This window comes from Mesoplodon densirostris, chromosome 3 (genome assembly GCF_025265405.1).
Source record: "Mesoplodon densirostris isolate mMesDen1 chromosome 3, mMesDen1 primary haplotype, whole genome shotgun sequence".
Lineage (NCBI taxonomy): Eukaryota > Metazoa > Chordata > Mammalia > Artiodactyla > Ziphiidae > Mesoplodon > Mesoplodon densirostris.
Genome location: NC_082663.1, coordinates 143,458,809 through 143,469,642, shown reverse-complemented (window position 1 = coordinate 143,469,642; position 10,834 = coordinate 143,458,809). Strand labels below are relative to the sequence as shown.

At 55.6% G+C, this 10,834-nt stretch overlaps 2 protein-coding genes across 2 annotated transcripts; both read left to right on the top strand.

The window, feature by feature from the left end:
• Positions 1-3,531: 3,531 nt before the first annotated feature.
• Positions 3,532-6,480, top strand: KLF1 (KLF transcription factor 1). The gene is made up of 3 exons (XM_060094007.1): positions 3,532-3,618; positions 4,273-5,113; positions 6,305-6,480. Exons 1-3 carry the CDS (start codon positions 3,532-3,534, stop codon positions 6,478-6,480), a joined length of 1,104 nt encoding a protein of 367 aa, XP_059949990.1.
• A 1,641-nt stretch (positions 6,481-8,121) lies between these two features.
• DNASE2 (deoxyribonuclease 2, lysosomal) lies at positions 8,122-10,636 on the top strand. The gene is made up of 6 exons (XM_060092222.1): positions 8,122-8,427; positions 8,545-8,725; positions 8,817-8,895; positions 9,212-9,376; positions 9,468-9,665; positions 10,082-10,636. Exons 1-6 carry the CDS (start codon positions 8,333-8,335, stop codon positions 10,420-10,422), a joined length of 1,059 nt encoding a protein of 352 aa, XP_059948205.1. The 5' UTR covers positions 8,122-8,332; the 3' UTR covers positions 10,423-10,636.
• The last annotated feature ends 198 nt before the right edge of the window (positions 10,637-10,834 follow it).

Genomic DNA, 10,834 nt, shown 5'->3' with positions numbered 1-10,834 from the left:
CTCTGACTGAGTATGATGGGAATAACTGTGAGACTGTGTCTGAAGGTGGTCACTAGCCTACATATCCCCAAGTGCCTGGGGCCTGGGTGTGTCCAGACTCTTCCACTTTCTGGGCCCTTCTTGCCCTTAATATCCAAATAAAATGATTTGAACCCTCCTCTTCACTCAGTAGGGAGTCCATCACCACCCTGAATTGTCTGGGATTCTGCATAACTCTTATTCTTCTGGACATCTCCCTCTGCCAGGAAACAATGGCCTCCCTCCTTCCATCCCTTCCTTTCACCAAAGCTCCCTGCCCTGGAGTTGTTGTGGATATTGGAGTTCTCTGTAGGGGGGTGTAGAGGGTGATGACAGCATACACATTAGGAAACCCAAATTGAGGCTCAGGCCTTGCCACCCAGGGCCGTCTGTCATCCGTACTGGCTACCTGCTCCCAGAGGCCTTATCTCCCAACCAGATGCCCACCCCACTCCCCGACCCTCAACCTCTTGCCTCACCTTTCAGAGCCAAACATGCCTGTTAGTGCTTTATCCTAAATCAAGGAGATGTCTCCCCAAGAGACACTCTGCTTTCTTCTCCAGGAAACCACTCTAATTTCAACCATTTTGTTTGATGGAAGTGAAATTCACATAACATAAAATGAACTTTTTTTTTTTGGCTGTGCTGTGTGGCTTGCAGGATCTTGGTTCCTCGACCAGGGACTGAACCCCAGCCACAGCAGTGAAAGTGCCGAGTCCTAACCACTGGACCGCCAGGAAATTCCCTAAAATGAACCATTTAAAGTGTACAGTTCAGTGGCTTTTAGTATATTCACAATGTTGTGCAACCACCACCTCTATCTAGTTCCAGAACACTTCCATCACCCCTGAAAGGAGACCTTATACCCATTAAGCAGTCACTCCCCATTTCCTCCTCCCCTCCCAGCCCCTGGCAACCACTAGTCTTTCTGTCTCTGTGGATTTGCCTATTCTGGATATTTCATATAAGTGGAATCATATAATATGTGACATTTTGTAACTGGATTCTTTTACATAGCATGTTTTTGAGGTTTTTGAGGTTCATCCATATTGTAACATGTATTAGAACTTCATTACTTTTTATAGCTGAATAATATTCCTTTGTATAGATGGACCACATTTTGTTTATCCATCCGTTAATGGACATTTGGGTTGTTTCCACCTTTTGGCGACTGAAACTAATGCTACCGTGAACATTAGTGTACACATACTTGATCCGGTACATGTTTTCAGTTTCCTTAGGTATATACCTAGGAGTGAAATTGCTGGGTCATATGGTAACTCTATGTTTAACTTATTGAAGAATCATCAAACGGTTTTCCACAGTAGCTGCACCACTTTTCATTCCCACCAGCAGTGTACGATGGTTCCAATTTCTCTGCATCCTCACCAACACTTGTTATTTTCCTTTTTTGTTGTTGTTAATAGCCATCCTAGTAGGTTTGTCGAGCTGATTTTTACATTACTTTTTTTGATCCCCCCACCCTTGTTGCACATGATAATTTTTCGTCTTTCTGTGTGATGCATTTATGGTGCACCAACTCTGGTGATGTGCCTCCATCTGGGTGAGGTTGTATGCCTTTCACTATCAGGGTGTCTGGTTTCATGTTAGTGTGGTTGTGTTTGGGTGCGCCCCCTGTGGTTGTGCATTAGTAGTTCAGTTGTGTGACTAAATAATTATATACAGTATCAGAGACAGGTGGCTGTGACTATGTAAGGTTGTAGTGTGTGATCATGTCTGTGCCTGATGTATAACTGTGTGCCTGACTACATCAAAAGTGTGTTTATGGGGCTTCCCTGGTGGTGGAGTGGTTGAGAATCTGCCTGCCAATGCAGGGGACACGGGTTCGAGCCCTGGTCTGGGAAAGTCCCACATGCCGCAGGGCAACTAGGCCCGTGAGCCACAACTACTGAGCCTGCACATCCGGAGCCTGTGCTCCGCAACAAGAGAGGCCGCGATAGTGAGAGGCCCGCGCACCGCGATGAAGAGTGGCCCCCGCGCGCCGCAACTAGAGAAAGCCCTCGCACAGAAACGAAGACCCAACACAGCAAGAATAAATAAATAAATAAATAAATAAATAAATAATTTTTTTTTAAAAAAGTGTGTTTATGAATGGTTGTGTGGATGTGTTTTACACTTTTGTGTCTCAGGCTTCGTCTGTGTTTGATGGGATTGTGTGACTGCATCTTCTATAGTTCTGTGACGATATATCCAGGATTCTGCATGTGTCCGTTTGGTTGTGACTAAATCGTGTGTGTGACTGTGTGTGATTTGGGTAACTGTGTATGATTGTCAGCACCTGATAATGAATTCTATGTCTGAGGGATTGTGTGACTATAACATCATGTAACCAACGTAGTGGATGGTTGTTTTTGTGCCTGAGAATTGTATGTCTGTGCATGGTCTATGTGACACACAGACACACAAGTATTTGTGCAGGGACTATATGGGGTGTGTGACTTAGGGACCAGGGGATTTGTGTCATTATGTAATTGCATAGTGAGTGTGTGCATGTGTGTGTGTGTGTGACTATGAACTCTGTGTCTGTGATGTGTGTCTGTGTCACCCACCTGGACTCCCTTGGCACCACAGTCTCTGGTTCAGAACCTCAGATTCCCTCCTCCATGTGGGGTAGAAATCAAGAAGCAGCCAGGTCTCCTGCAGGTCAGGTATTTCCTATGGCCCGATCCAACTTTCCCATGCCACGCAGGAGAGGGAGTCCCCTCCTCCTTCCCAGCCCCCATCACGCTGGAGCAGCTCTAGTTGCACCAGCCTCAGCCTCCATGCAGCTACACTCCCTGCAATGCCCCCTGGGTTGGGGGGGTGTCCATGGTAGACAGTGACGGCTGATTGGCAGGGGCCTCTCCTGCCACTGGGCTCAGACCTGGGAGCTCACTACCCAGGAAATTTAAAACCAAGTTAATCCCCAGTCCCCAGCCCTCCCACTCACCAGGGACAGAGCCTTGGCTGTTCTGGGCCCCTACCTGATAGCAGCCTCCAACATCTGGGGAGTCTGATAATGCTTGGCTTGGCAGGGAGTTCATGCCAAGTCCCGCCATCAGCACGGTTGCTGCTGTTTATGGGGAAGGGGAGAGCTGCAAGGTCCTGGTCAGGGACGAGGGGGTCTTGAAGCTCCTTCCCAGAATCCCCATTTTGCCTGTCACCCCTTCTCCAGGAAGGTAACTGAGAACAGGCTCCAAGGTTCTACTTCTTTGGGAACCCACTGCCTCACTTTGCCCAACCCCTGAACCCCCAGCCCCTGAACCCCCAGCCCCTGAACATCTGATTGGCTTTGGATACAGGATCAGTCTTTAAGGCTCAGCCCCAAACAGGCCTAGGCGAAGTCTGTTCCCCCAGAAACGGTGATCCCCGCCTTTGCCTGCCCCTTATCAGGGGCTGCAGCCAATCAGCTGAGGGCAGAGAGGAGCCCTCCAAGGGGCCATCAGAGCCTCAGAGCCCACGAGGCCGCCAAAGGAGAGGAGGCCTGAGCCCCAGGGTGGGCACCAGCCAGCCATGGCTGCAGCGGAGACTGCCTTGCCCTCCATCAGCACGCTGACCACCCTGGGCCCCTTCTTGGACACACAGGAAGACTTCCTCAAGGTGGGGCCAGTGGGGTCTAGATGGGCTGCCAGGGGTTCCAGGCCCAGGCCACAGAGCTGGGGGATCAGGTCTGAATCTTGCCTTGGAATTCAGAGACCTGGTCAGCACTGGGTGTCCTCAGTGCAGGCCAGGGGTCTGAACTTGGTCTAAGGGTCTATTTCTGTCATAGAAAACTGAGGCTGGGAACCGAACAACTCAGGGATCTAGGCTCAGTGAGACACCCCCAGATATCAGAGGGAAATGGCAGATGTGTCTAGGGGACATTCAGGAATTAATCTTGGAATTAATCTTGTTGGGGGACAGGGAAGAAGAGGAAGATTCTTGGGGGAAACTGAGGCAAGGCTGAGCCTCCCCCGTTCTTCCATCCTTGGCTCTGCCACCCTTCCCCCTTGCCTGAGTGTGGCTCCAGATAATGTAAGCCTTATCTCCTGTCTCCAGCCTGACCTATAGGCCTCTGTCTCTGGAGCTGAGGTGGTGGGGGGAGGGGGGGGAAGGACAATGTGAGGGACAGACTGACATGACAGACAAGCAAACAAGACCCCTTTATTGAGCCTCTAGCCAGTCTGCCCCCATCAGGGCATCCGGCCCCCACCATCTCCGGGCAGGATACCCTGGTGTCCACTGAAGCTTCGTGCTACCGGCTCCCTCCCACAGTGGTGGCGCTCTGAAGAGGTGCAGGACTTGGGTCCAGGCCCCCCCGACCCCACAGGGCCACCCCTTCACGTGAGGCCTGAGTTGGAGGACACGCCTGGGGAGGACGAAGACGATGAGAGGGACGCGGCTACCTCCTGGGACCTGGATCTCCTCCTCACCAACTTTCCGTGCCCAGAGCCAGGCAGCGCGCCCCAGACCTGTGTCCCCCAGACTTGCGCTCTGGCGCCTGGCGAAGGTTCCGGGGTGCAATATCCACTGCCGCCCGAGACTCTGGGCGCGTACGCGGGCGGCCCGGGGCTGGTGGCTGGGCTCTTGGGTCCCGAGGAGCACCCGGGCTGGGCGCGCCCGGCCCCACGAACCCCGGCTCCCGATGCCTTCGTGGGCCCAGCCCTGATTCCAGCCCCCGAGCCCAAGGCGCTGCCGCTGCAGCCGATGTACCCGGGACCGGGTGCGGGTTCCTCCGGCAGCTATTTCCCCCGGACGGGGCTTTCAGTGCCTGCAGCGCCGGGAGCCCCCTACGGGCTGCTGTCCGGGTACCCTGCGCTGTACCCGATGCCGCAGTACCAAGGGCACTTCCAGCTCTTCCGCGGGCTCCAGGCTCCGGCGCCCGGTCCCGCCACGCCCCACTCCTTCCTGAGTTGTCTAGGGCCCGGGACGACGGGTGCAGGACTCGGGGGGACCACAGGAGACCCAGGAGGGACCGCGGAGGCCGCGCCATCCAAGCGCAGCAGGCGATCGTGGGCGCGCAAGAGGCAGGCTGCGCACACGTGCACGCACCCGGGTTGCGGCAAGAGCTACACCAAGAGCTCTCACCTGAAGGCGCATCTACGCACGCACACAGGTGAGGGGGCAGGACCCGGTGCAGGGGGCGGGGCTGGGTGGGACCTTGGGAGCCAAGAGCTGCAGAAGAGCTGGAAACCAGGAGCAAGGGGCGGGGCTCACGCAAAGTCTCGGAGCAAAAGGCTGAGCAGAAGGAGCTGGGGACGAGTCTGGAACATCAGGAGCCGGATGGGAAGTAGTGCGGAAGGCATGTGGGGACGGAGAGAGGACATGGAAAACCTGGGAAGCATTTCAAGGAACCGAGGGCTAAGACCTGGGTCAGGGACGGGCCGAAGAGCAGAAAGCCAGGCAAGCTGTGTAGGGGCCGGGGTTAGAGGAGGGACTGCGGGGAGAGGACAGCTCGAAATACCAAGGGCGGGGCCAAAGACCCAGGGTTCAGTTTTGGGGCAAGCGGGAGCGGAGTTAGGTGTTCTGGGGTGGTAGCCAGGAGTATAAAGAGTGGGTTGCTTGGTTAGACTGTAGGGGGCGTGCTGGAGCTCAGGAGAGTTAGTTTCAGTGGCCCGGACGCAGAGGCAGGTCCTGGAGAGCAAAGGGAAATGGCTGGGAAATACAAGAGGGTAGGCATAGGAGGAGAAGCCGGGTCCCAAGGAGCCAAAGACAGGGGAGGGGACGTGGAACAGAGGCGGGGAGGAGGAGGAATGAGGCCTATGCATAGTGGTCCGCTCAGAGGATGGGGCCACGTGTACAGACCTGTCCAGGAACGCAGGGAGGAAGGGCCACGTCTAGCAGGGGGAGAGTATAATCACTGGGGACAGGGCCTGGAACACCAGGTGGATTTCGGGGCTCAAGGGCCAAGGCCAGGGACAGGATTGGGCAGCAGCTTGAGGGTCCCCTGGTGCAAAGGAGGGGCTGGGACATAGGGGCAGTACCAAAGCACGAAGATTGTGGCAGTGTTAGGACGCAGGGGCAGGGTACCGGGCACAGGAAGTAGGGCTAGTAGTGTAGAGGGCACGACTTGTGACCAGGAAATGAAAAGGGGCCTGGCGCCAGCAGGAACAGAAGAAGAAGGGTCGGGGTAGCAGAGGCCGGTCCTGGGTACAGATTCAGACCCTCCCCGAGAGTGAGTGCCTCCTTAAATTTCACGACCTAGGCTCCTCACTTGCCTCACCCTAGTCCTGGCCAAGGCTAGGAGGGAGGACTCTGGGACCAGGTGTGGGGGACAGTGGCTCTCAAGGCTTCCTCGTCCCCCCAGGGGAGAAGCCATACGCCTGCACGTGGGATGGCTGTGGCTGGAGGTTCGCGCGCTCCGACGAGCTGACCCGTCACTACCGAAAGCACACCGGTCAGCGTCCCTTCCGCTGCCAGCTCTGTTCGCGTGCTTTTTCACGCTCGGATCATCTGGCCTTGCACATGAAGCGTCATCTTTGAGCCCCGCCCCGGCACTTGGACCTTTTCTGGGGACTGGGGTTAGAACAAGAACAGATCCAGGCACGGTGGTTTTCCCTCGGATGAACCCTCGTCTGGACTCTTGGGCCCACAGATCCACCAAGGACTGGCCCATAGACAGACCTGGGGGAGCCTCCAGCAGAAGTTCCCACATGTCCTTGGCCAAAGGGAGCCACAGTCACACACGGTCATGTAGACCGAGCGAGATAGACCTCCAAATAAATGGACTCAGGTGGATACTTAGATACTTCTGACAAAGAGACAGACCCTCAGAGAGCTGGACCATCAGACCAGCTCACAGGTGGCCCTAGACAACGGAGGCGTTGTGCGGTGAGGCTTCCCAGAGACCCTGGTTCTAGAAGAAGGCTTCACACTGTGACTCCTGAAGCTCCACGTAGCGGCTGGCATTGCTGTGAATGGTTACGGGTCTCGTAAAAATGCTCCTTCCAGATAAAGCTTCAGTGTTGGTCTGAATTTGTGGGTTTTGGGTGTGGAAGTTGGGAAGAAGCTTAATCCCAGAGGTGATTACTGGGGAGCCATACACACACTCACACCCTCCTCTCCTAAAACTGGGCAACCCTCCTCAGGCACTTGCAGCCGGTCCTTCCCCCACCCCAAGGTCAGGATACATTGTCCCTGTCTCCTGCCTCGAAACCCAGGGACATTCACAGGGACCATCTTCCTCCACTTAAGAATCCTCGGCCCGGTGGTTTCCCTAGTAGCACAGTGATTAAGAATCTGCCTGCCAATGCAGGGGACACGGGTTCGAGCCCTGGTGGGGGAAGATCCCACATGCCGCAGAGCAACTAAGCCCAAGGGCCACAACTACTGAGCCTGCGCTCTAGAGCCCGCGAGCCACAACTACCGAGCCTGCGTGCTGCAGTTATTGAAGTCCGCACGCCTAGAGCAGGTGCCCGCAACGAAAAGCCACCGCAGTGAGAAGCCCGCGCTCGGCAACGAAGCGTAGCCTCCGCTCACCGCAATTTAGAGTAAAGCCCACGCGCAGCTAGCTCAGCAGCGGTGGCGGGGGGTGGGGGGAACATGCAAAATGAAAAGGGGGAGGACCAGGAGGGCAAGCGCCCTTTAAGGGAGCAAAAGTCACAAGAGTTGGGGGGCTTCCGTGGTGGCGCAGTGGTTGGGAGTCCGCCTGCCGATGCAGGGGACGCAGGTTCGTGCCCCGGTCCGGGAGGACCCCTCATGCCGCGGAGCGGCTGGGCCCGTGAGTCATGGCCGCTGGGCCTGCGCGTCCGGAGCCCGTGCTCCGAAACGGGAGAGGCCACAACAGTGAGAGGCCCACGTATCGGAAAAAAAAAAGAAAAATAAATAAAAGTCACAAGAGTTGGACCTCAAGCTGTAAGGCAGGAAAGGAAAAAAAAAGGAGAAGCCAGCGGAGGAGCAAGGCTCAGCGGAAGAGTGTTGATTGGGATTAGCCAGAATTGAAAGAGACGGAGGCAGGGCCTGCTGGAGGGGCGTGGGCTGTGATTGGCCAGGAGTAGAGCCGGAGGCCGGACACTGGAAACACCTGGCCATGAGAGGCCGTGTCTGGGCCGAGCCAGAGAGTAGAGCCTATCAGGGACTAGTCTGCCGGAAGCAGGAGGAGGCCCCAGGCTGGCCGGGTCGGGGGCGGAGCCTGCAGGGAGTGACTGCCCCGAAGAAAGCCGAGCTCAAACCTCTGCTTCTCACCTCGCGGGCGGAGTCTCCATCCTCGTGATGTCCGGGCCCAGGCGGGTTTGGGGAAGTGGAAGTCACCAGAGGCCGGGTCTGGCCCAGCTCGTGACCCCGCGCCTTGTGGTCCCGACATAGATTTCTAGACCCCAGCTAGAGCTCTGAGCTCATGGCCGCGCTGAGCTTGCTGCTATTGGCTTCGCTGCTCTGGGTCCCTGTAGGGACCCTGACCTGCTACGGGGACTCGGGGCAGCCTGTGGACTGGTGAGTGCGCGGGAGCCAACTATCCCTCCAGGACCGCACTGGGGATTGCTGCGTTCCTAGTTGAAGACTGGGGTTCCTTCTCTTCTCCCTCTATTCTGTCCATTTCCTAACCTCCAGGTTCGTCGTCTACAAGCTGCCGGCCCACAGCGGGCCCGGAGATGCGGCGCAGAGGGGGCTGCGGTACAAGTACTTAGACGAAGACTCAGGGGGCTGGCGCAACGGTGCGGGGTTCATCAGCAGCTCCACGGGGGCCGTGGGCCGCAGCCTGCTGCCGCTGTACCGAAACACCACCAGCCAGGTGAAGACGCCCCCGGCGGAAACAGGGGTGGGACTCTAGGGTGGGCCCGACTTGGGGGAACCTTCAAGTTGCCCCTGTCCATCTTCCCCAGCTCGCCTTTCTACTCTACAATGACCAACCGCCTCAATCTAGCGGGTCTCAGGACTCTTCCAGCCGTGGGCACACGAAGGGTGAGGCCAGACTGGGGACTGGGGAAGAGTTCAGGTTTCCCTGTGCATTTCCCCCAGCTAACCCATGAGTTGCCAGGGGGGTGAGGGTGGGCTGCTCTGTCAGGCCCTAGCCGTCTGTTTCCTTATTTTAAATCAACATTGTCCTTCCTCTGGACTATGAGAATCGATGGCTGTGGAAACTGAGCTCAGCAGCGGTTCTGACACTGCCCACTGGTCCTGTGGTCCAGGCCCCCTACAGACTTGAGTGTTCCTGGGTTGCACATGTGCTTGTTGGAATGCCTCAAGCAGTCCCCCTGATCTCCAATTTCTGGTTCAGGTGTGCTGCTCCTGGACCACGAGGGGGGCTTCTGGTTGATCCACAGCGTTCCGAAGTTCCCTCCACCTGCCTCCTCTGCTGCGTACAGCTGGCCTCCTGGTGCCCGGAAGTATGGGCAGACCCTGATCTGTGTATCTTTTCCTCTCACCCAGTTCCTGAATATCAGTGAGTGGAGACGGGGAGGCAGGGCGAGTCCCTGATTCCCAGGCTAGAATCTTGGAACAGTCCCTCGTTTTCTTCGCCCCTTGCCTTCCAGGCAGACAGCTGACCTACACCTATCCCCTCGTGTATGACCATAGGCTGGAAGGGGACTTCGCCCAGAAATTCCCCCACCTGGAGGAGGTAGTCAAGGGCCATCATGTTCGCCAGGGACCATGGAACAGCAGTGCAACACTCACATCAAACAAAGGACACATGTTCCAGAGCTTTGCCAAATTTGGAAACTTTGGAGATGGTGAGCCTTGAGGTTGACAGTTGGAGAACTTTTTCTGCAGAGGGGGTGTCTGGTGTGTCCATGGCTGAGGGCAGGTCATGGTTAGGAACTAGAACACCTTGGAGTCATAATCACATGAGAGGTAAACAACCAATATACCTGTGTTCAAATATTGGTTTCTGGCTGTGTGATACATGATTTAACCAGAGCCTCAACTTACCTTTCTGAAAAATGGGAATAATGGTATCAACTTTAATGGGCTGTTGAGTGGCATGATGCATATAAAGCATTTAGTAAGGGCTGTTAGTCTTAATGTTATAATTCCCCAGATTGCCAGGAATCGATAACTGAGGAAACAACTCAGAGACAGGAAGTGGCCTAGGGAATCCCTAGCAGTGATCCTGACCCTGTCCTTGTCCTCTTTCCATCTTCTGCAGACCTGTACTCTGGCTGGCTGGTGGAAGCTCTTGGCAGTGACCTACAGGTCCAGTTCTGGCAAAGATCTTCTGGCATCCTGCCCTCCAACTGCTCTGGGGTCCAGCACGTACTGGATGTGACCCAGACGGCCTTCCCTGGGCTAGCTGGGCCAACCTTCAATGCCACAGAAGACCATTCCAAGTGGTGTGTAGCCCCAGAAAGGCCCTGGGCCTGTGTGGGTGACATGAATCGGAACAAAAGAGAGGAGCACCGGGGTGGGGGCACACTGTGTGCCCAGCTGCCCGCCCTCTGGAAGGCCTTCCAGCCTCTGGTGAAGGCATGGGAGCCCTGTGGAAAGTAGAGCAGGGCCTTCTCTCTAGGAAGCCCAGCAGAGCATATAAGAGCTAAGGCTCAGGTGCCAGTTCGGACTTCAGTTTGAATCTATTTAGTATTTTCCTATTTGTTTGGCCTTAATCATGTGCCTTAACTTCTCTGTGACTCAGTCTACTCATCTGCAAAATGGGAATCATAACACCTTACTCAGGATTGTTGAGGAATAAAAAGAAATTGGTAAATGAGGCTGTTAATCTTTTCTTCAGGTGGTCACTGGGACTCAGAACAGCATTGCAGCTTGCTGAGGGTCTGGGGGCAGCTGGCACATAGGTGAGACACAAAGTGGGACCACAAGGAAGGGCCAACCAAGACTCACCTCCCCTCTTTATGGTAACCAGGACTGGAGTTCCACCCCTCAACAAGCACACAGGCAAGGGGGA

Bases quoted from the DNA above. Each gene is read 5' to 3' on its own strand.
- DNASE2 (XM_060092222.1), top strand. From the start codon at position 8,333: ATGGCCGCGCTGAGCTTGCTGCTATTGGCTTCGCTGCTCTGGGTCCCT. The intron at 8,428-8,544 runs GTGAGTGCGCGG...CCTAACCTCCAG, and splicing joins TCGGGGCAGCCTGTGGACTG to GTTCGTCGTCTACAAGCTGC. The intron at 8,726-8,816 runs GTGAAGACGCCC...CATCTTCCCCAG, and splicing joins ACCGAAACACCACCAGCCAG to CTCGCCTTTCTACTCTACAA.
- KLF1 (XM_060094007.1), top strand. From the start codon at position 3,532: ATGGCTGCAGCGGAGACTGCCTTGCCCTCCATCAGCACGCTGACCACC. The intron at 3,619-4,272 runs GTGGGGCCAGTG...TCCCTCCCACAG, and splicing joins CACAGGAAGACTTCCTCAAG to TGGTGGCGCTCTGAAGAGGT. The intron at 5,114-6,304 runs GTGAGGGGGCAG...TCGTCCCCCCAG, and splicing joins GCATCTACGCACGCACACAG to GGGAGAAGCCATACGCCTGC.